Genomic DNA, 24,289 nt, shown 5'->3' on the forward strand with positions numbered 1-24,289 from the left:
TTTGCGAAATAATTTTTCTTACACCGATGTCAAAATATCTGTTTCGAAAACTTACTGTGAACAACATTTTTTTATATAATTGCTGACCATTTGCTATTGTTTATGTTTACAAACATTTTGTTTATGTTATGTGTTTAATTGTGCATGGCATCCAATATCAATGGGACGTAATAATAACACATAGTTTAATAAACGATTCGCATTAAAGATCGATATTGCGCGAGGAACTCGACAACCGGAAGTAAACAGTCGCGATACGATCGGAGAAAGTCGATGACAGTCGATTAGCAAGCGGTAGATATCTGCACCTGACAATGTCGAGTTTGAGATCGATGAAAAATAATAGCATCGTTAATAAAAACAACCACACACTTCCAGATTTGTCGAATTGTTCACGCGACTGAACAAATACACAAGAAACGCGATGTATCTGGGATGGAGCTACTCCTTTGACCTCTCTCTCCTGTCTCCTGATAAGAGGAAAATTTACGTTATGACATGTGCTGATTACACCGGGCACATATTTATTGCTCGTAAAACACCAGTGTTATAAAACGATCATCGTCAACACATTCACTCAACAGATAAGGAAAGTGTCACTTTGTACTTGCAATGTGCACAAATCACGGCAGAATTTTTCCAATATTACAAATAAAGTGTGAACATAAAATGTTTCACGAAAAGTAAGCAACTATATATATATGGTCTTTTTCACAATAATTATCCATATCTTTTTCTTTTATATCTTTATTCCTTGACCTCCAAATATTCAAAACATCTTGAAACTTATAAATGTATGAATTTCAGTTTTCACTAAAAGTTCAATTGAATCAGAGAATTTTTACGAATGACGAGTATACTCGTCATAACATACAATATTATCATTTCTTCACGATGAGCTTATTCGACGTAATACGAGATATTATTTTTCCACGATTAATTCAGTCGTCATAACTGAAAATGTTGTCATTTCTTTGAGAAGTATATATTGGTCATAACATAAAAAATCATTATTTCTTCATGACGTATATTACTCGTTATAACATAAAATATTGACATTCCTTCACAACGACTATACTCGTAGTCACAAGAATAGCAATCGCTTCTTCGCGATGAGTATACTCGCCGTAACACAAAATGTTGCCATATCTTTATGACGAGTATACTCGACATGATACAAAATATTGCTGTTTGTCCATACCGCGTATACTCGTAACACGAAATGTTGTCAATTCTTCATGACCAATTTACTTGTCCTAACACGAAACGTTGCTATTTCTTCATGACGCATATACTCGTCGAAAAACAGCAGAATGGATAGAATTACAGTGGGTCAAAACTACTGAGTCACCGCACGGTAACCGCAGTCCGAAGGTTAACGATGTTCCACCCATCACTGTCAAGCATTTAGCACCGGCAAATTTTTGCAGACAGTTTTATCGACGCCAGGAGAGACCGCCGTTGCGGAAATCTTAGTCCGCGAACCGTCATTGCTGTCCGGCGTCTATCGGCGTGTCATAGGTCACACCGATGAGATCCACTTCGCAACCCTGGCTTGCAGTCGACTTCCAGTTCTCCTGCGACACGCAAACTTTTCTGACAACCGAATCTCCCGCTGCCGACGACCGATCGCATCGTGTTCGAGCCTTTCGACAGCCCGTACGATAGCCCGCGCGTCCAGGTAATACGTACACCGATCGACGAGGGTGCCGCGAGTGCGCAGGTAAGCGGACTCCATTTTGGATCGATCGCGAAAATGGGAGAGAGTAGAGACTACGCTGTGGGCAAAGCGAAGTCGTCGCCTTCGACTTCGACGCGTGTTTCGTTAGCTGTTCGAGCTAGCTTCGAAGAATTCTGTTTTCCGAAAAACGTCGGTTGAGATCGTTCGCGGCGGAGCTTCTTCTCGTTTTCGATACCATGTCGATCGGACACTTTTGGATCTCGCTTAAATGAAAAATAAAGAACACTGCCGCTGATTTGTCGAACGCGCGCAGCGTGACCTCTCGTGACCAAACTATCTGCTCGCGAAACTCGACGCTGCCGAGCCGAGAAAAAATGATAGCGATAAGGCGGCGACTATGTGTTACGATTTCAAATATCGTGGTGATATCATTTTAAATATCGATCATACGTAGCTAGCCATGAAAATGTCTCGTGTATTTTTGTCTCGTTTAACGTCCCTCTTTTCCTTCGATTTTTATAAGGCTACCCTTACCTGGCGAAAAGTATTTGGTCAAAATTGTAAACGGGGTTGGTGAACGAATAGGCTGGGTTATATTATTCTGAAATGAGAATTAGTATTTCGTAGGTGTTAGACATGTACACACAAATTATGAGAAAATATAAATGTGGTTCATGCAGCTGCACATGATTATCTGAATTACTGAATTCAGTTTTAATAATATTGTTTACATAAATGACTGATGTACGCTACCGACATAAGTTAAGAAACATATTCTACGAATGCATATTCTTGGGCGTAATAAATCACCTTAATCTAGGATAATTTGTATTGTGTTTAAGATAATATTAATTTTACTTTCTATAATTTTTTAATTTCTAATTGTCTACTTTCACTTTACTTTTTTAATTTAACATTCCTTTCTAAATTTAGCTTTGATTTTTATTTTACTTTTTATTTTATGTTTTGTTTTTATATTTCGTATTTTTGTATTTTGTTTAATTTGATTTTATCTTTCACATGTATTAAACGAAACAATATTACAATATGGATAATGTGTTATTTACTTTAATATAATATGACTTTTAATTTAACAAAATGTATATTCATTAAAACATCAAATTTCACTTATTGTTGAATAAAATTGTTTAGTTTCTTAACTTTCGTCGACCAGCGTTTAAACTATAAAAGTCAATCTATTAATTTATTGCAAAAATAATTTAATTCTTTCAACAAGTCAATAGTTAGATTTTGAGATTGTATTTTTTTGGAGCAGTTACACATTAATTGTAAAATTAGAATTTCCTATGTTAACGGCATTGTTATTACTTGGTAAAATGAAGACAAGAACAGGAATTGGTAAAATATTGTTCTCAATGCATGGGGATGATTGAATCGTTTCTGAAATTAGTATACAATATCCTTACCCTATAAATTATAAAGAAGCAGACATAATTTTGGTTATTCAATGAAACTTTTATAATCCCAACCGAGGAAAGATTCTTAGTTACAAAGCCAGATTAAATATATGATAATTTATTCGATATATCATTTTGTACGTAGGTTGCTTTCGATTGAGGTAATTGTACAGGGTGTCCTAAAAATGTCTAACAATCTGGAAATGAGAGATACTTGATGTCATTTTAAGCAACATTTTTCTTTACAACTATTTTCTCCGGGTCAACATTAACGAGTTACTAACAAGAAATTGTAATCAATCATGACGGCTAACTGGCTCAGCCGCCACGCGCCAGCCTGTCTCGCTTCTCATTGGTCAATGTTTTTTCGTTAATAACTCCTAAATAAAGTCGCGGATTGTATTTTCGCTAACGAAAAAGTTACTACAAATAATCGCAGGAACCCTTCAATTCTCTATTGCAAGTGACTTTTGGGACACCCTATATATGAAGTGTACAATGAAACTGATAATATATGTATAATTCTGACATTGAAGGTTCGGATAATTCAGGTGTACTGTATTAACATTCTCTTGATATATGGCGATCATCGTCGTTACATATACTGTGGATTCTATGTATTTTTTACGAATTTGCAATACTATGCAAATTCTTCTATTCAAATATGCAAACTATCGAAAGAAGAAATACTATGTCTTCAATTTAATACAAACATTTTTCATTTTACATAAAGCTTCACAGTTTAGTCACTATAGTTGCATTTATAGGTAGAGTGATCAAAATCTTCTTGTAAAATATTTGATTTTTTCTTGTCTACAAGCAAGCATCTGTGAATAATTATTTATAAAAATTTTCTGGAGTAGAATTTGTGTAAAAGATTTACCTAATTCCATAGTGGAAGTCCAATAACTTAAATTCTCTTTTATATATCAATATAAAAGACATTATTATTAGTATAAATCAGTAATAATGGGAATAATAATAACTATTATTATAAAATGAAATATTGTAGTAATTAGAGTAATTATGGTAAACAATATTATGGATATAATAATAATTAATACAGTAATAACAATTACATAAAAATTAAATTATTCGTTTGATGGAAGATTTTGTTAAAAATGAAACAGATTACTGTATAAGCGAAATCAGGGCGGCTGTAAGTCATCATATCATTGTCGGTAACATTGGATTTTGTTTTGTAAAATGCAGATCTACTTATTACGACACTGGTGAATTTTTTATCATGTCAATGACAATAATATTGTTTTAAGATAACTAATAAACGATTTTTATTCGTTTGTGTGCCTTGTACACAATAAAACGTTGTTTTTGTTGCATCATTAACATTTTTATTAATAGATTGTCTCGATTTTAAGCATTTCTTACGTTTCAGCTATAAAATTGTTGCAATATCTCACCTAAAAATTACATTACTGCAATTGGAAAAGTGCACAGAATAGTTCTGTATAATAGTAGCACTTATATCATTGACACATGTAAAATTGTTAAGTTCGGAACTTCGTTAAAACTCAAGTACGACAACGTTTTGCTCTTATAACTAATATAAATAAAAAAATATATAATTATATTAAGAAATGTTCTTAAGAATCTTTACGATCAGGGCAACAGAAATTTCTTACAGTCAACAGTTTTATTTTTCAACAATGACATATTCGTCGTCCAAACGTAAAAATTAAAATTCATTGGACAGTGTTATTTGTCGCAATTAATTAACGCTTTTAATTTCCATCTCTCAGATTTGGCCTTTTACAAGAATTATACTCGTTGAAAAATCAATTTCACGATACTAAATATCATAAATATTTCACACATAAAAGTAGAATTTATTTTACGTTAGCTCTCTTCAATTAAATATTCACCACGGTAAATATAACATAATTTTATCACTCTCTCGCACTGATTAAAGTTTTCACTTAATCATCTTGTTAATTAGGTACGTAAATACGCTATAATACGTTACGGTTCACATTCTCCTAGTAAATTAGAATTTGCACTTTCCAGTCGATAATTCATACGCTGTCATCCTAACGGAAGATAGTAATGGTAAAGCGAATATTATCGCTTCTAATTAGTTATCGACTGATGTAATAGTCTGCCTAAAAATAACAACCACTGCCGATATAAATAATCACACGTTTGAATAACAAAACACGTTAAAAACTTACATTGACTAACGAGATGGTCATAGAAATCGCGCGATAAACAGTCATGAATCGAAAATAGATGAGGAATATTAGTTTGTAGACAAATGCATGCAACTCGTTAACTTGTGTGTGTGTACATTTTGCTTGCACGATACTATAATCGTCTGATTCTACGTATTGCATCCATCCAATTAGTACATAACCATAGAAGTAGTGTGTACATTTCATTGCGCAATATTATAGTTATCAAATTGCATACATTTCGTTGCTCTATATTATAAACGTCGCATCAGCACATTTTCATTGAAAAGTGATATAGTTTTAAAATTATTATATACAAAGTGACCTAAATGTAACTTTTGGGAGACACTGTATTTCATTGTACGGTATTATTCATAATCGTCAGATTATATAATTTTCATTGTTCTATATTATAGTCTTCAAACTGTATATTTAATTGTCCAGTATTATAGTTGTTAAATTTCTTTGTTCAGTTTCATAGTTGTGTAGGATTAAATTTCTTTGTTCAGTATCGTAGTCGTCGGATTATAGAATAACTTTCATTGTCTAAGAATTATGGTCACCAAATTATGCAACAAATAAATTGCACAGTAATATAATCATGAGATTATACAATAAATTCATTGCACAATAATACGGTCAATACATTATATACTAAATTCTTTTCCGAGCATTATAATTGTCAAATTATACAATACATTTTGTTGTTTGGTATTATAGTCGCGAGCTCCGTTGTTCGACTGCAGTAGCAACTTATCTTTCCGTATAGTATCTGTCGCATTATCGTTGAAGGCATTTGATTAATGGGATATTGAAATCGTTGCCAATAATGCTGTATTAATAACTCAGTCTGCTGTGTTTAATCGAATAATTATCTCCCGGCCGTTAGAAATTTCCATCGGAGTTCACGTTGTTTCACGTTCGCAATTCCTGCTCCCCATTATTACATCATTCCCTCCAATGTTTACGATTAAAGCTAGGCAAGATATAACACTGTATTCGCATCGACGAATTAATATCTCTACGCCACGATGCGTCTGTCATGCGACATTTAATTAGAGTACACATGCACCAGTCATTTACCATAATATGGTTCATAAATAATTCACCTAATCCATGTTCTTCCTAACATCATTCGATATACCAACCGCGGTAAATATTTTGTGCAACTGAAAATAATTTGTATATACAGGCTGAGTCATATACCTTACGTGCCTTGAATAACTTTTAAATGATGTGTTTAATTATATATTGTTAAATCAAAAAGTTGTAGTTGTTTTCAACATCTGAAGCTCATCGTAGATCGGAAGTATATTTTAAAATACGTCGATTAGGGGTATGAAAGCAGCGTGATATCGTCAGAGAAATTGTTCACCGGCGAATATCTCGTTAAACATTAAATTTAGTTTTAACACAGGTGTAAGGTTTCGGTCTAGAATTTAACATTATTTCGATCTATGATGCGAAAAATATAACTCTCCATTGAAAAAATAAAAGTTGACTTGCAAGAGCAGTGAATGCGATATCACCTCTCCCACTTGAAACTCTACATGTTTTACATTTAACACTGGTTCGTAAGTTAAATCATTTCAAAGTTAGTACAGGTGTACAAGTTATATGGCTCATCCTGCGCAATCGTAACAGACTGCGGATCGTTCTGCAAAATAAAAATATATTCCGAGACGATCGAATGATTTTCGTGAGTCAAAAAGAAATCAATTCTTCTTCTGTTTACAATTTTATATTCCATCTACTCACTTCCGACATAAATGTATTAAATTCGAGCAAATCAGCTTTTCCACTACGGTGACATAATGCGTAGAGCTTGCGCAGATAAGACGACACAGTTCAGAAAACTGTGTAAACATTCTCCGATAATCAGTGCTCTGGAGAAAGCTACGATTCTGCATTTGAACGAACGAAAATAGGAATGTGTGACATTTGAAATGCGAGAAATAAGAATACATACGTCGCTGTACAGGTTGAACCTTCCGTAGCGAGGACTTTGCAAATGGCGGCGCCGACTCTGAAGCGGCGGCACTCCGATTTGCCACACGTCGAGTCCATCAACCGGTTATTAAAGCTGCCTATCGTAGAGGATGGCAAACAGATTGCTGGCAATGTGTACACCAGGATAAAGGTAAGATCTGTGCGTAACGTTTGAACGGTGCAAAGTTTTCGAAAATGGCGACACTTTTCCTCACCTTCCACTAGCTGATCTCTGTTCCCGCAAATGTTTTTACATGCAAAGCTGGAGAGTCTCGCGTTGCATCTCTTCGCTACGTTTACCGGGAGCAAGATTTTATGGAGGGTCGTTTACAGCCGATCACTTTGTACAGCTTGCGAAAATAGTTATCGATAGATTTATCGCTTTGCATCTATTATGTTAGCTCACAGTTGCAAAAAAGCTTTTGTTACTACCGACGCACTTCCAGTTAGACTAATAACCACGTTGATCGATCCCCTTCATTTTTAGAAAATTCCATTCCAAATCGACAATACGCTGGTCGAGTCGTTTCAGATTTGTTCTTCAAGAAACCAGTCCCATGGCTATTTCGAAATTTCCGTATGTTCGCGCGTGCAACGGTAGGAAAATAGGATTCGGAATAGAAAATCCTCCGTCAATGGGTGTTTGATCTGCGACGATTTATCGCTAGACTCGGGATTTTCTTGCGCTCGCGTGGTCGTCTATGAATAACAGGATCCGAACAGCGGCCGAGTTCCCTCGAAAAATTCACTTGCGTCATTTCTAATCCGATTCAGCGTTCGAACTCTTTCATCAACTGGGGTTTGGGCACTGCCGAACGATCGTTGGTGATGGCGACGACCATAGCGACACCGGCAATCAACGTTTTCGTTGGCCCGATTACGACGATCGACCATTTGCTCTGCAAAGGTATCGACGTGGTCGAAGACAAAGTGCCGGCAGTGCATCTGCCCCCTCGCCAAGTAAGTCCTTACACGCGTTTATCATCGGATGCTGAGAAACGAGTGATTTGCGAAGACGATTGTCAATCATGGCTGTCTTCATGACGCGGAGGGCCTCGAGGGATTGTAATCTATTTTTACGAGACGCATTTTGGCACCCTTCTGCGGACCGTAGAAAATTAGAGTGCTTGATGAAAACGAAAGATCTTCGATCACTCGTTTCTCAATAACTAGATCGTTGCGCGAAGTTTTGAGTTTGACGGTCGATTAATTTGTCGTCGCTTTAAGATGTACAGCAGCGCGAAGGACTACATGACTAGCAAAATCAAGCCTGTGTTGACGCGTGCCGAGAGCGTAACGCAGATAGGATCTATGGTCGCGAACGCCACGGCTGATAGATTGAACAATGCTCTCACCCATCTGGAGAAAAGCATCGACCATTATCTGCCTGTCGGTCCTGTCGACGAAATAGATTGTAAGTATCTTTCTCCTTTTTAAGAAACAATAATTTCTGATTTAGGTGACATCGATCGTTCGACTCTTGGAACATTGTCAATAGACTGCGGATCTTACTGCAAAATAAATATTGTGCACGTCGATTGCAAAAACAAAGAAATTCAAGGAAAACGAACCGTTGTTTTTAATCATTTTTAATAAGCTGAAACCAGTGCAATAATATTATTAAATTCGTCTAATCTCGTCAGTAGTTTGCATTTCACTTAATAATTTTTATTATAAATGCATAAAATCTGCAATCTAAGTATTAGACTTTGGGTCTTTATGTGAAACGAAAGCTACCTGCAATAATTGCATGCAGAAACAGTCGTCTCTTTCTCTTGGATTATTTTATCCAATTGTAACTGGAAGAGATATATCGAATAAGATATAAATAAATTCATGTAAGTGAATTTCAACGCAAATTTTTGTCTGGTCTTTTATCACGTGAGAAAATGTACTATTTTGATCGTTGATTTTGATGTGTAATTTACAATATTATACATATATATATAGGGTAATAAAATGATTAAAGAATTATTGCAATAAGGATCATATGTTCATATTCAGGAAGGATATAGGTTATAACATACAATATATGACATATAATGGTAACGTAAAGATAGTTTTATTCTAATTGTTCTTTAACAATTTTTTCGAGTTGTTATTTTACGTTTTTGCTTGTTTCTTTCGTTTTCGTATTTGCCTTCTCTTCCTATTTTCTACATTCGGTTTCTGATTTGTTATTAATTTTCATTTCTTCCGCTTTCTTCTATTTCGTCCTCATTACTATTAATTTTACTTAAATCAAATTTTCCGTTTACAAATTTCTTTATCGTTCCAAGGTGACGTTTAAGTTATCCGTATAATTAATTCTACATTATTTAGTATTCAATTTTATTGGATCTTACCTATTCATCAAGAGGTGCTTCTAGCGCCCTGATCACTTTCTCAGCAATATCTTCGGCTCTCAGCATCGTCATCTTGTCTGTCATTTCGTCGCCGGAGTAGCCTATGTTTTGCATCTTGTTTGATAGTTCAAATGTAGAATCGACTGTCTACAAATCATAATCAGATTTCAATAAAAAGAAGTTGCGTATCGTATTTGATTAACATTATGGGAAAGGTGCAATGAATTAGTCGTATAATATGCGACTGAGCCGCGTAATATGCAATTGTCTCGCACAATATACTTAACCAACATTTTCAATAATTTAATGACATCGAATCACTAATCTCGAAGTTAGAGAAGAGCATATTAAAGTATGCATCCGGCGAAATTAAATTGGAGTTCAGGGATCGATTAAAGAGTCGGTAGCAGTGCGTATAATTTACGCAAGGTGTGGGGACAGGTGGCGCATGCGCGGCAGTCGCGCACAGCGGCGTAGCGCGTCTACCACCTCTACCTGATCATAGTTCAGAAGTACAGTGTTTAACCCGGTAGACGTGCCACGCCGCTGTGCTGGTCTCCCAGCGCATGCGTCACTTGTCTCGCTCCTCGCATAACTCATTTTCCTGTACGGTCAGTAAATAGATTTAAGATGAACAAAAAATTGAATAAAAAGATTCGAAAATTTTACCGTGACTCTAATGTCAACGTCGTTTGTCATAATTGCGAGGCAAATATCCAAGCCATACTTCACGATATCCTGACCGCTTTTGGTAACACCGCATATTCCATGCGGAACTACGCTGTGAATTATGCACAATGTTAATACATTAATGTGACGGTTAAAGGTGCCGAAGATCCTGATACATTGTTACCATCTGTTTCGTTCGGATTTAGGATCGTTCGATACGAATTCGACAACCTTTGCAACATGTACAACCCGGAAAGAATACTGACCTGGTGACATTTATTATATGGCCGGAAGCATCGCGTTTTCTAATCGCATCTGTGAATTCCCTCACGTATATCATGGGTGCCGTGAAAGCCTTCTTGTGGTCTTCGATAGGCGAATCTGTAGCAGTAATGTTATTGACTAGGTTATACGGTCAATATACTATAGGATATGCGGGGGGAGAAACAAAGAAAATTTATAAAAAGTTAAGAGAGAGGCTGGAAGCGAAGAGAAAGGAAGAGAGAAAAGAACAGATAGAGGCGTCAAAATATAACCAAACGTACAAGGGCATAGTAACGGAAAAACTACCGGGATACCTAAGGGGTAGGAGGGGAAAGAAAGACCGAACGTTAATAGCAAGATTCAGGTGTGGAAATGAGAGTAGGGGAAGACAGACGTGGAGGCAGGAGGAAGAAAGAATGTGCAGAATATGTAAGAGAGAAGAGGAAACGATGGAACATGTGGTGGAGTGTGGGACGGGAGGAGGAACTAGCATAAAAGAAATTTTGGGAGAAGGAGGAGAGGGGCTAGCACAATTGAAAAAGATAGTAGAAGAGAGGAGGAGAAGCGACGTGGAGAGAGAGCGGAGACAGAACGAGGAAGGGGAGAGCGGAAGAGAAAAAGAAGAAAACTAAAAAGAAACATAGCAATAAGGATGGGAAAAGATGCCAAAGAAAGGTGCAATGAAGACGGAAGAAGGATTTTTAGGTGTTAAGTTCTAGGTTAAGATGTAAAACAAAAAAAAAAAATGTAAATAGTTATAGTTTATACAAATAGAAGTAGGAAAATTTGTAAACCGGAAGCCATCCTAAGCCGCATAGGCAAGGATTATGAATAAATAAAAAAAAAAATACTATAGGATATGCTATCTTAAGGACAAAAGTATGTTTCGCATGAGTTTGGAAAATATATGCGAAGCAGTAGTTTGTTAATGTTTCCGAAAATTTTGTAGAATTTATTTCGACAACGATTTAGGGCTGCTAAAATTATTTCCAACTTTTCTTCTTTAGAATAAGTTCTTATCAATTTCATGGCCACATTACTATTTATCTTGGTCACTAACTTTTTATGTTAATGTCAAGACAACGAACAAAGGATAAAGTTATTTGTCAACGGTTCTTTTAGTAAAAATAATACAGCGATTTTATTAAAAGTTTCATATTATACTTTACCCTGTGCCATATTTTAAAATAATGAATTTCTTGTCCTCAATATTTAAACGTTCAAGCAAATGTAGACAAACGATATACAGGGCGTCCAAAAAACAATCGAAATCGGGAAATGAAAGGTTCCAATGCAATTCGTGGCTTTGTGTACAAGTTATTATTACCATAAACGGCTGATAGTCCGATATCGCGTCCAAAGCCGTATCGAACTCACTCTCTCATTGGTCGGCGTTTTTCGTTAATAATTCGTAAGTAAAGCCACGGAAAAATTTTTTTATAAAGGATAAAGTTACTTCAAATGACCTCAGGAACCCCTCATTCCTGAATTACGAATGATCTTTGGGACACCCCGTATATAAATTATTTCCCTCTTCTCAGAAATTATTACAATCGAGAAAAATCATTGTTACTATGAAGAACAATGATTAAGAAACATTTAAACTTTTATATAAATTATAGTATAAACTTAAAATTGATTTAGGTATGGCAGTTTCTCGAATATTTTTAATCGAAAGAAAAATGACTAGTGCAATCGGGAAACTACCCGCCAACAGACTTTCGGCATTGTTCACCAGTATGTCAGCACCCCCTAGTTTCTCGTCCGTCCATTTGAACGCTCTCGTAATGTCACTCCTCACCGCAAAGTCACATTGCACAGGATAGAACTTGTTCTTGCCCAATTTCTCGGTCAATGCTTGCAATTTATCCAATCGCCTCGCGAGACCAACCACCTGAATACCGCGCTCGACGAGAGAGTTCGCGATCGCCGAACCAATTACGCTACCCGAGACGGTAACAAGAGCCACTTTTCCTGCCATGGTGCACATAGATAATTTGCAGCACTGATCAAGCAACACGTCCAGCTGTTATTATATACTATGCAGATGTAGAATTATTACCCGAACTGTATTCAAGCCTTTATCGCTGTTTAATATTACGCGACCTTCAGCTTTCGAAATCGCAAACACCGTTCGTGAATGGAAAAGTACAAGAAGACTGATTACCGCTGTTTTGTAACACTGTCTTTTTGCTCGAACCAACGATTAGATTTTGAACTGTTTTCAACAAATTATGTTAAAGCTTGTATTAGGTGTTTCTTCTACAGTTTACAGAATTATTATCGTGCATAAAATAACGTGCACAATTTTTCAATAAAAATTAATTGGTAAAATAGAGGCCACAGGAGGTATCCAAGCATTGTAGGAATATTTTAACATTATTTTCATCTTGTTAAAATCGTTGAAAGTAGAAAATACACTTTTGTATGTTTCTAGCTTTTTTTTCAATCGATAGAGATATTTTTTGCTTTGCATAAAGATTTGCAGTGTGTTTAAGTCGTTTTAATCAACAGTTGATTAACGAACGAATATTTCAGATCCTGCGACGGAGAATAACGTAAGCAAGACGAAATTGACCGTCATACACGGCGTTCGATGCTCGAGAAAACTGCAACGAGGTCTGACACGTCAGACGATAGCTGAAACTCGTGCTTTGATGCTCCTTGGGAAAAAGTTCGTGGACGTGATCAAGCTGGTTGGTAACTTTCACGACGAATGTAAAACAAATAGTTCAATTAGAATCGGTCACGTTTTTTAACCGTGATTTAAAATGTTAGTTTTGTTCTAATAAATGACAAGAGTCAATTCTCGATTGCATCTGTTCAACCATTTATTGTATGTTGACATTACATTGCAGTAAAATATCGATGGACAATAACAAACTACTGATATTTCATAGAAATTAAATGGTCCAACTTAAAACATCGAACAAATACGTAGATCTAGTGCAGCAATTCGTTGAAACAACTGTTTCCCACTATTTTCTATTATCGCTTCAAAGCAGCAGAACGTAGGATCCATTTTGCTCGATGATAACGTCATTGGTAGATATTTATGCAAAATAGTAATTGTTCGCACGAATTTCAAGAAATTGAGACTGTCCAGCAAGTTAGTTTTTTCCTTATTCCCCTTTTAATAGATTCAAAATAATAGACTAACATTTGTAAATTATTTTAATCATTATAATATTTTAAATTATATAACTACACAATTTTTCCATGAATGTCTAATATCCGTAGTTTAGGTATTAGAATATTGTTGATGTTCCTTCAAAATATATATTTTAAAGGACAAATACATGTTGAATATACAATGAATTATGTATACGACTGATGTATATGGAATAGAAAAATTGTTTTCTACACATGTGTGTGTAATATGCTAAAGTTGTTTCTTGTTTATTAAACTATACTTGAAGCGGAAAATGTGTAGTTGATGATGATAATATAATATAATATAATATAGTATAATATAATATAATACAATGCAATGGAATGCAATGGAATGTAGTGCAATATAATATTATATAATATAAAATTCAGAAACTGTTTTGAATGCGTCTCAGGTGTTAACGGATCCGAAGCTTGCGATGCAGCAAGCGACCAGCTTGTGGAGAGCTTTGAGTTTACCGGAGCCAGAAAACCAAGTTCGACCTGCCACAGTAGAGGAATCGATGGTGTTGCTCCTACGTGAAATTTCCCGTCGGTTCGTGCACATCACCAACGATGCGGTAGCATATATCAAGGCTACTTGGAAACTGAATGACGAAATCATGGACATATTCTGTCTGTGGGCCGAGACGTTCATTTCCCTGAGATACTACGTGATCTGCTCCATCGTCAATCAATTTCTCAACGAGTCCGACGTAGATCCCAAGAACACGCTTGCCAAAAATCCCGTCGAGTGGACCAACACTGTTATGCAGAAATTCTTGGTAGGTTATTTCGCCCCACGATCCAAATCTTTTTAGCGCAATATCTTTGTTTCGTAGAGATGAACGTTCATAGTTATTTTGTATGGTGACGTATGCTTGAATGCTCTTTCGAAGAGCATAATATACTCTTACGAAGTATAAGAAAATTATTCTCTAGAAAAGTATAACAAAAGGATGCCCTATTGTAATATAATATTCGTATGACACAAAAGGATCCTCTAAAGTAGTATGACAATAATGTATCCTCTTATAATGACAAAAAGGTATACTCTTATAAAGTATGACAAGAAAATATCCTCTAGAAATGTATGACAAAACTGTGTCATCAGTATGGCAAAAAAGTGTTTTGTTAGAAAGAATGACAAGTGTTATTAACTCAGGACACAGTACAGTGGTGCGAACATTTATAGACTCAAGACAACTTTTACAAACTTAAAAAACTTTGAAAAACTTAACGATATATCATATTTGTATATTTCTATTTTCCTGTTATCTCTAATATAGAAATATAAAAATATAGTTTTCTGATTAAATATCTGTAAAAATGTAAAAGTTACTTTGAGTTTATAATTATACACATTGCTATACACAACTTAGAATATTATGGTGTATTATAACGTGAACTAAGGACAATTGTAAAATTGATTTGATTTTCTTTCCGTAGACATAAAAGCATAGTTATTAAGTATAGTGACGGCTGGTAGCGAAGTATATTTAGTTTCCCAGAGATTTTCAGCTACCATTTTGTGTCTTTTCTTATAATGATAGTTTTTCTGGTTGACGGTATATTTAGACTGCTTTTTTTCTCAATTTTCTACGAAAGCGATTGTTAATCACGACGTTTCTTCCACAGACGAAGCTTGCGATGATCATAGCCGGCAAACCGGATGCTTGCAAGGAGGAGACGCTCCAAGATCTCCAGCAGAACCATAATAACCATGCGGCACAGCCAGTTAATTACCACGAATAACAAAGTCTCTGCCGATGGATACTTCGTGCTAGTTTTTTTTCTTGCGTTTCATCAGTAACGATTACCAACATCTGATACCTTTTGTACCCTTTAGCTCAATTAGTAAGCGATGCTTCTATTGTCGACACGTTATATGAGTGTCGTGACAAACGAATGCCGCTAACTTTTGATGCACATTGTAACAATTAGAAATAAGAAATTGAGAAGATGAGAACTCGTTTTGTTTTCATTGCTATGTCGATGGCGATATAGCCCTTCCTTTCCGAAAATTTTGTTAGTATTTTACCATCCTCAACAGTAGAATTTACAATTAATTAACAAAAGTGGAAATGCTATAAATCAGAAGTCTTGGTTTCGAGGTTAAAATAACTTCGAGTGTAAAGGGTTAATACAATTTCATAACATTTTTCCATCAAATCATTAACAAATTATTCTAAGTGCAAATATTGCATGAGCAAATAAGTTGAATATTATATGCACAACGAGAGTATAATTAACAAAAGTACAAATATTATCAGTCAGAAGTACTGTCTTAGTTTTGAGTATAAAGTAACTTCGACTATAACGGGTTAACACAATTTCATAAATTTGTTCAATCAAATTACGATTGAAAAGTCGAGTTTTGTAATATCAATTTTCATTCTCAACGTTTTTACTTTTTACGGATCATTATCAAATTATTGTAATAATTCCATCGTCCTTTTATTTCTTTTGTTCTGCGAAAAATTCGGAAAAAATTCAATGCATTGTATCCCATTGCGTAGGAAATTCATGACTTTTTTTCAAAATTTTCCGGCCAGTAAAACAGAAAAAATAGAGTGTAGTCTGTTCATTCGATTTAACCCTATAACTATTTTTGTGGTGGTTTACCATTCACAAGTTTTTCACGTAACTTGATAATAAAAATTAGAAGTTGGTATAAACTTTAAGAAAATTTTAATAAACGTTCACGAAATAAGTTATTAAACGTTTAGTGTAAATGATATTTTTATGCTATAATTTGGAAAGTTATTATCAATATTAAGAAAATTCTATTACAAAATATCAAGCTTCCTATTAAGATGAAATCTCTCGTAATCATACTCCGAGGCATTAGAATAAAATTCTCAACAATTTTTTAAAATCGTTGGATTACAAAAAGATTAACTACCACTAACAATGTTAGTTGTTATACAGTCTCTTCAAGAATCATGTGGCAAATAATGACTAATATCTCTAAAGAATATTTTTCTTTATTGATTCCAACTGTAACAATATTCTGAACAGTATAAAATTATTAACGGCGAACTTAATAACAATATCAATGACATGAAATATTTCCTAAATACTACTTGAAATAATATATAAAACTATTCTAGATAACATTTCAGCTAACATAATCATGACATAACAGTCTAAAATGTATAAAATCGTTTAAAAAATCCTTCGTTAAAAACCCTCGATTAATTAATTAAAAATTTCCTAACTACGCAATTTCCTACTGACAAGAAATAACCCACAGTTTCAATAAAACTAATTTGTAGACACGAAAACGTTTTCAGCTGTATTAATATATAAAGATCAAAAAGAAAGAAACTACGTCATATTTAATCGTCACCAATCAACAATTTAAAACCTTCCACCTAAAAAACTCATAAAGAAACTATTGCAAAGAAGCATCATAATAAATCCGTATTATTATAAAAAAGTAAAAATTACAGATAGATCGCCTAAATTCAGAGAAACAAATCGTTGCTATGAACTATTGTAAACAAGCATAGTAATAAATCTGTATTACTACAAAAAAAAAGAACAAATTACAGAGGGATCGCCTAAGTTCAGACAAAATCGTTGCTATGAAAATAAAACTTAATGTGACCTCCAGGTTTCATTCCTGAAAAAGGAGTGCTGTTTCCCAGTGTGAATCGTCCTAACCATAATTGATCGTGTTCCTCGAGCATTCGAAGCTATCTTTCAGTTCGCCGTGCTCATCGCTCACTTTCCAAGTCAGCAAGATAAAGAAGACCGCGGATCCGTTGCAAAAACTCTAAGTACCTGATAGCACAGCGATTCTTAGCCGGCTACATGATCGTGTAGCTCTAGTAGAGCATCAATCAGCCTGTCCCTGTATCTAGGTACGTCTCTCATTTGCTCGCACATCAGCGGTGTCCTGTCGACGTACAAAACGCTTTCAAGCAGCTCTGGTTCACTGCTGAAATATTTGCTGGCTGCCACAGGCTCCAGAAGCATGATGGGAATGTTGAGGATACCGTGGAGAATACACATCTTCCTCAGATCGTCGATGGATTGAACGAAGTCGTCCCAAGGCAGCACCTTCTCAATGTCCAAGTTTGCTTCTTTCAGAACCGCGGACACCGTCTCGTGGTAGATCTTGAAAAGCTCGTCGCAGTGGTCTTCACGAAGTTGTCGCATTGTTGTAAACTGGAGGAAGCAGAGGACATCGTGCGCCGGTGGATTGTACCTGAAAACATGGCGGATCAACTTGATCGATTTCAAATTATTGTCTAGATATCGGATTAATACCTTGGCGTACTATCCTCTTCACAGTTACTACGATTTCAAATTCAAATTCAATTGCTATAACTTCTTAGAAAGAACAGTAAATTAATGTTTATTCTGTGATCAAATTTACTTGAACGCTTAAATATTAATGACAATGGAGTAAAATTTCATTCTAACTTTAAAGAACAGAGTAACATTCGTATTTAATAAATTGTTACCAGTATAATTTTCATCACTCGTCAAAGTATAGTAGGGGTTAAGAGCTTGTCACTGTTTTATGCGAATAATTCGTAAACGAAGCCGTTAATTGCATTTGCGCTAAACTATCACTTCAAATAACTTCAGGAACCCCTGCCTTCCCATTTCTTGGTTTTCAATACAGCGTGTCCCAAAAATATTTAACAATCCAAAAATGGAGGATACCTGAGATCATTTCAAGCAATGTTTCCCTGTACAAAAATGTTCGCCGAGGCATTGTTAATGAATTATTAAAAACATTTACTAATCAGAGGTGAGGACGGTTGGCATGGTCGACCATGCCTCCCCCCCCCCCCCTCACACACACGCACACAACGAGCAGATAACGCTCGATATCGCTCGTTAACTCAGCTGCCTTGCGCCAATAGTTTTTCACGAATAGTTCATTAACGATACCTCGGAGAAAAGTTGTGTAAAATAAAAAATTATCTCAACTGACGTCAAGAACCGGTTTTCCAATTTTGAGTAATATTTTTGGTCACTGTATATATTATCTGCATGATTACATAAAAACTTTAACATTGAAGCTACCACGGTCAAACGACCGATTACGCATTTTGCAATTATAAAAACTATAAAGACAATTTCACGAGAAACGATTGAACAAAGTAATAATGAAATCTGTACGAAAGTCAAACAAATTGGATCTCCTTACTTCTGAGAAATAACGTACACCAAACAATTTTACTATTGAGTAGGTTCAGCGTTAAATCAAAATATCTGAAAACCGAAGACCCATTTTGAAAAATCCTATTACGGTTCTTTGAAACTAACCCTTGTGAGACTAACCGAATTTCAAGAAAATTATGCAATTTCCATTCCGGCTCACCTGGCAAGCTGGAAGTCAATTAGACAGCACTCGACAGGCTTCTCGTCGTCGTCGTATTTGAATAGGATATTGTTGGCCCACAGATCCCCATGGCACAGGACATTTTTGTGTTTCGTCGAGGGTAGAAGCTTCCCCGCGTGATCCTCGCAGAGTTCTTCGACTTTGGCCTTGAACTTGGCTCTCTGCTCTTGGTCCAGGCCAGGCATCAGGTCTATCACCGAAATGGTACCCTTTACAGCAGCATCGAACATCGCCTTCGCCCTGCCTTCCTTCAGCGGCCATAGGGTTTCCTGCATGCAGTGCGAGAACTCATCGTGCAGGTTCTTCTGGTACACCTCCTCGAAGATCAGTGACTTCGCGTGGAACTTGGCCAGCATTCTCATCAGGATCCTGCAGTGTTCGAGGTCGAACGGCTTCAGCTTGTCGGTCATCTCAAAGCCGTTGTGCGCCATGTCCTCTAACACGATCACGTCGTCTTCCAGACCTAGGAAGCACTCGGGGATGTTTTTGTCGAGGCCGTCCAACATTTCCGGAAAGACCGTGGTATACAGGTCAACCTCTTTCTTAAAGTTGCCGTACTCTCTCATGAAGTCGTACTGGGGGCTGCTCAACGGTGGCGGTATTTTTGTGAAGAAGTTGATGCTTTTGGTTTCCAATGGTGACTGCGGGCAGGCCACTGTAGCCTTCAAGGTGAAGTACTGACCCATGAAGCCGTTCACTTCGTCGATCGGCACCACCTCGTACGTGATCAGCGAGAAGTCCTCCATTGCGTCCCGGTGCAGCTTCTTCCGAATTATCTCGAAACACTCCTCGTCTTTTAGAACTTGCTCCGTGCTCGTGTTGCGCATCTTGGCGGGTTTTGCGGTGTTCTGTTACCAGCTCTGTTACTCGTTCAATTTAGGAATCAGAGTCTCTTTGAGATCTCCCTCGGAGAATCTGTCCGCGGAGTATGGGCTCTCAATCTCTCGGCTTTCGAATCCCGATTTCGAAAATGTTCAACCTTCTGGAAATTTAGCGATTTTGTAGTTTCGGGAATGCCTGTTCAAATTCCCCGAATTTCTCAGATTTGCCGTACTTTTCGAACACTGTGCCCACGGTGTCTGTATTTTTACCAGTCTCGGGCAATATAAATTATGTTAACACCATGGATGGCCACGAATAGATACGACGGTTGTAATTCTTTGAAAATTTTCAAATTTTAGTTTTCAAACTTTTAGTTTTCAAATTTTAAATTTTCAGTTTAACAAGTTCCAGTCAGTAGAAGCGACGTAAATGCCACCAATATACCTATTTCTCGGAATATTTTCAAATTTCCCACGTTTTTCAGTTCGAGCCCTCTTATCAAAGGATTTCGACCAGATTCTGCGATTTTATTCGCAACAGAAACGTCGACAAAGTTGAAGAAAGACAACGTACTATGTGCCGATACCAATCGAAGGATCGTGAGCAGCGATCGTGCCGTGGAAAACGTCTGGCCAGTGTGCAGTTTCGTTCAAGATCATGGTACCTTTATATATCGGTCGTGAGACCGTGTCACGTGTGCGGTACGGACGCGATAAATAATAGCGCGTACTCGTGTGGCGCTATTTTCTTCTTGATTGGCTCTGATTGGGGCTAATATTAGACACGAGACTCGTCCTGCATAAACGGACCTGATGGCTCCTTATTGACACCAGGTCGTGTATGGATCGATAGAGGACACACGAACACACGCGCGCCGTTCTATCGTTCTTGCCTGTGCATGCGTGTGCGAGATAACGCTACGAGATTATGGTACAGTGCAATGGCTGGCCGAGTCTCGTTCTGATTAAATAGATATGAAGGCGCGTCGTTAACACGCGCTTCCACAACGTTATGAGACGGTCATGTGCGAAACGTGACGACGATCAAACACCCTGGCAATTATTTGCCCGTGTCCGTCTAAATCGGTCATGTCAAACTATCGGCGAATATGTGATCCGACACAATTAATCTGATTTATGTGCTTTCTATTTTTATTGCATTTTGCTTTCTATTGATCAGATTTTTTTCGTTTCCTTCTCTATCCTTTAATAGAGGTAACGATTTTAAAAGATGAACATTTATTTGATTTGATAGTAGACAATATTCAAGATTTCAATTTTTAGCCATTTCGATATTTATGTCTGGCTCACTCGCCATAGAAAGGTGACTTTCTTGTTTCGCGATGTTTCACGATGTATTTGTCATGAAAAGATCTTTTCTGCTCCGTGACGAATATACTTGTCATGAAAGATGATTGTTTCGTTCGATGACGAGTATACTCGTCATGATTATATTATATAAAGATGACTTTATTATAAGATGACGAGTTTAATTGCCAGCAAAATTATTGCATTTGTTATACAGAAAAATGATGAAATAAGTAAAGATATTTACAACCGTAGCACATTTTAGAATGTTTTGTTACAAAAATAAAGGCAACATACAAAACATTCGCATGTATGTACAGCGTGTATGCAACATGTATGCACTTAATCTGTTTTTGTTGTATGCGCATATTTTCAAAATGAAATTAAATATGTAAATGGTAAAATGTATATGATGTCTGTTATTAAAATTTGTGTTCTTTTCAACGTTTCTTTCAATACGTTAACCATACTAAATAATTAACAAGTTATACTGTAATGTAACATGATGCAGTTTATTTTTGTTGCTCGGTCAGTTTTCGTATAAAATCCTCAAAAATTTCAATCAATTACAGTTTCCTAATATTTGTGCAACCGAATATTGCCGCATTACTGAAGTCGAACGATCAAAATTGTCAAAGATAGACGTAACGTCGGCCATCGAGCTTTGAAGTGCTCTTTGCTTTGATCTTCTTCCACCTGCCAATCGTTCTCTACATTTGTGTATAATAAGAGAACATCTGTCGAAGTAGTAAATTCAACGCCAAGCCTTCCGTATACACTGGAAAAGTACACTTTTCCTACCACCGTAACTTCGACTTGGATGAATATATTTATTTGAAAAAATTACTACATACTACCAAAGTGCATGTGAATAAATTCGCAAAATTTCAAAATCATTCGCACCATAGTTTATTTTGTAACAATGATTGAGACACGTAACAGAAAACATGATTAGACGTAATTACATTTTCCATGCTATTGCAAGTATGCATTAATGTAATAATTTATATGAAAAAATTATTCCGAGTATTCGAAATGTGGACGAACAAATCTGGAAAACTTCAAACTTCTTATAACTTTGAATTGAACAAATTAAAAAAAAATGATTAGATATTCCCGCAACGGAGATGAACAAATTTACAAAATTCCAAAACGATCCATGGATTAGTTTACGATTTTTAATTATTAAAGTTTAGGACTGACTGTAGAGAGCATAATTAGACGCCGTTACATTTTTTCACAGTACTGTAGCTTCGAATCAACCAAACTCATTTACATTAAAAAATTATGGCATGTTCTTGAAAGACGGGTGAACAAACTCACAATTTTTTGAAATAAATCCGCGCAATAGGTTTTGTTTTCAATCGCCGTAGATTGAGGCTCATTACAGGATATAATCCGAGCAGATAGATACGATTTTATCGACTCATTGCTATACTAATCGCACGGAAGACGTTATAACATACGCGTAACTTGTTATGCAATGAATCAGAGAAACGTAGTCCTAGAAGCTGTGTGACACACGCCGTTAATGGATGTTAGGATTCAGGAAACCGAGTCGTGTTAATTGACACACGGTTGAATCCACCGGCACCCTTTATTCCATTTACCATCTACGCGTGTGTCTATTAATCCGACCTTTCCGCATTCAAAGGAGGACGAATGCTTTGTGTTAATTCGCTCGCCAATTTAATTAATCAAGATCCATCGTCGAACGACGCGATATAAGATTTCCGGAAAAAGAATAATTATGTGAGAATAATTATATCCACTTGTAACCACCGTGGATTTTCCGATGACCAATAATGCATGTTTCTCAAGGTTTATTGTACAATGTACAATGTACATGTTTATTTACACTTACAGATTCCCTGACGACATCTTCATCGGTAAGATCTCGATAGACAAAAATTTGTCGTTTCTATTTCATTTTTGATTTCGAAGGTCATTTCAAGGTCATATAATGTACATATCTGAATGTATTTTTACATAAGATACACAATTCAATAAAAAAAATTATACAATTATAAGCAAAAAAACATCGACGACCTTGAAAGCTTCGAAAAAAATTACTAAAAAGAAGATTTTTTTGCAGTATGATAGCTTTTTCCAAACCATTGAAATAGCAAAAAAAAATTTGTATGTACCTCCGCAATTAGAGGAGATATTTAGGTGGCCGTTCTTAGATTGTCCACCCTGTATATTAAAGTAATTAAATTAGAATCAAAATATAGAATCAATATTGTTATTGTATTACACAAAAATATAGCTTATTCCTTTTATATATTGATACATAAATAGTTATTCATTTTTATTCCTTAAAGTTATGATATTACGTATTGAGCATCAAATAGTAAAAATACTTGCAAGTTATATTAATATTGATCCGAACGCAATTATATTATTTATTATACAGGGTTATGGAATAATATGATTAGAATGACATTCAGATAAATATGGGGAATCAAAGAAATTAAATAATAGAATGAAGCGGAAGCAGATATTTATGTAACTCAATGGCAATATAACGTGGCTGACCATTGCTAGGTGATTCTACTTAATAGAAAGATTGAATCCAATGGTGTGATATTTATTTGATTATTATATGCCACACTCGGTTGTTTATTATTCAATTTCAAGCGTGTACTATGATTATTTTCATGTCACAGTATATTCAGTTTGAAGTGCGTTTTTTGAGCTTTAATTTCACACCTCGGACGTTAAAAAATGTTAATGTGAAGCATAAAAATATTGTTTCTTATATGAATATTTGAGCAGTTTTCATGATGATAGCAGCACCTCTAGTATGAATATTTCGAAGCTTCCAAAAGGTTTAGTATTGCGTCAAGCAACATGTAGTAGCAAAACGCCCATGCCTGCAGCCGATTACTCTGTATTAAAACGAGAGATGACGCCACCCATACGTTCTGTAGAAAGTATCAAGTGTTGCCATCGAACGTGTAAAACAGGAAACAATTCGGCTAGTAGTTTGGCATTTTCACGCTGTTAAAACCCGCGCTGAAGGTATCCTCTTAGAAGTTTCGTAGTCTCTGCTATCACCTTGAAGAATCCTTTACTAATTATAGTACA

General features: G+C 35.9%; 3 protein-coding genes across 5 annotated transcripts; 1 reads left to right on the forward strand and 2 right to left on the reverse strand.

Annotated features, from left to right (window-relative positions):
- The first annotated feature begins 1,524 nt into the window (after positions 1-1,524).
- LOC144473107 (lipid storage droplets surface-binding protein 1-like) lies at positions 1,525-15,674 on the forward strand. 2 transcript variants are annotated; one of them, XM_078186699.1, is made up of 7 exons: positions 1,525-1,681; positions 7,270-7,428; positions 8,052-8,237; positions 8,505-8,691; positions 13,094-13,251; positions 14,122-14,490; positions 15,344-15,674. In XM_078186699.1, exons 2-7 carry the CDS (start codon positions 7,300-7,302, stop codon positions 15,458-15,460), a joined length of 1,146 nt encoding a protein of 381 aa, XP_078042825.1. In that variant the 5' UTR covers positions 1,525-1,681; positions 7,270-7,299; the 3' UTR covers positions 15,461-15,674. The 2 variants fall into 2 exon arrangements, with proteins under 2 accessions (XP_078042825.1, XP_078042824.1); XM_078186698.1 differs by having other exon boundaries at positions 1,549-1,723.
- Positions 9,380-12,546, reverse strand: LOC144473108 (farnesol dehydrogenase-like). Of its 2 annotated transcripts, none has more exons than XM_078186701.1 (4): positions 12,275-12,546; positions 10,558-10,672; positions 10,292-10,403; positions 9,380-9,769 (listed from the first exon to the last, which is right to left on the reverse strand). In XM_078186701.1, exons 1-4 carry the CDS (start codon positions 12,543-12,545, stop codon positions 9,623-9,625), a joined length of 645 nt encoding a protein of 214 aa, XP_078042827.1. In that variant the 5' UTR covers position 12,546; the 3' UTR covers positions 9,380-9,622. The 2 variants fall into 2 exon arrangements, with proteins under 2 accessions (XP_078042827.1, XP_078042826.1); XM_078186700.1 differs by having other exon boundaries at positions 12,263-12,546.
- A 1,000-nt stretch (positions 15,675-16,674) lies between the features above and the next one.
- On the reverse strand, positions 16,675-20,543 carry LOC144472812 (uncharacterized). Its single transcript, XM_078186190.1, has 2 exons — positions 19,050-20,543; positions 16,675-17,921 (listed from the first exon to the last, which is right to left on the reverse strand). The coding sequence occupies exons 1-2, from the start codon at positions 19,895-19,897 to the stop codon at positions 17,513-17,515; spliced, it is 1,257 nt and encodes a 418-aa protein (XP_078042316.1). The 5' UTR covers positions 19,898-20,543; the 3' UTR covers positions 16,675-17,512.
- Positions 20,544-24,289: the final 3,746 nt, after the last annotated feature.

This window comes from Augochlora pura, chromosome 7 (assembly GCF_028453695.1).
Source record: "Augochlora pura isolate Apur16 chromosome 7, APUR_v2.2.1, whole genome shotgun sequence".
NCBI lineage: Eukaryota > Metazoa > Arthropoda > Insecta > Hymenoptera > Halictidae > Augochlora > Augochlora pura.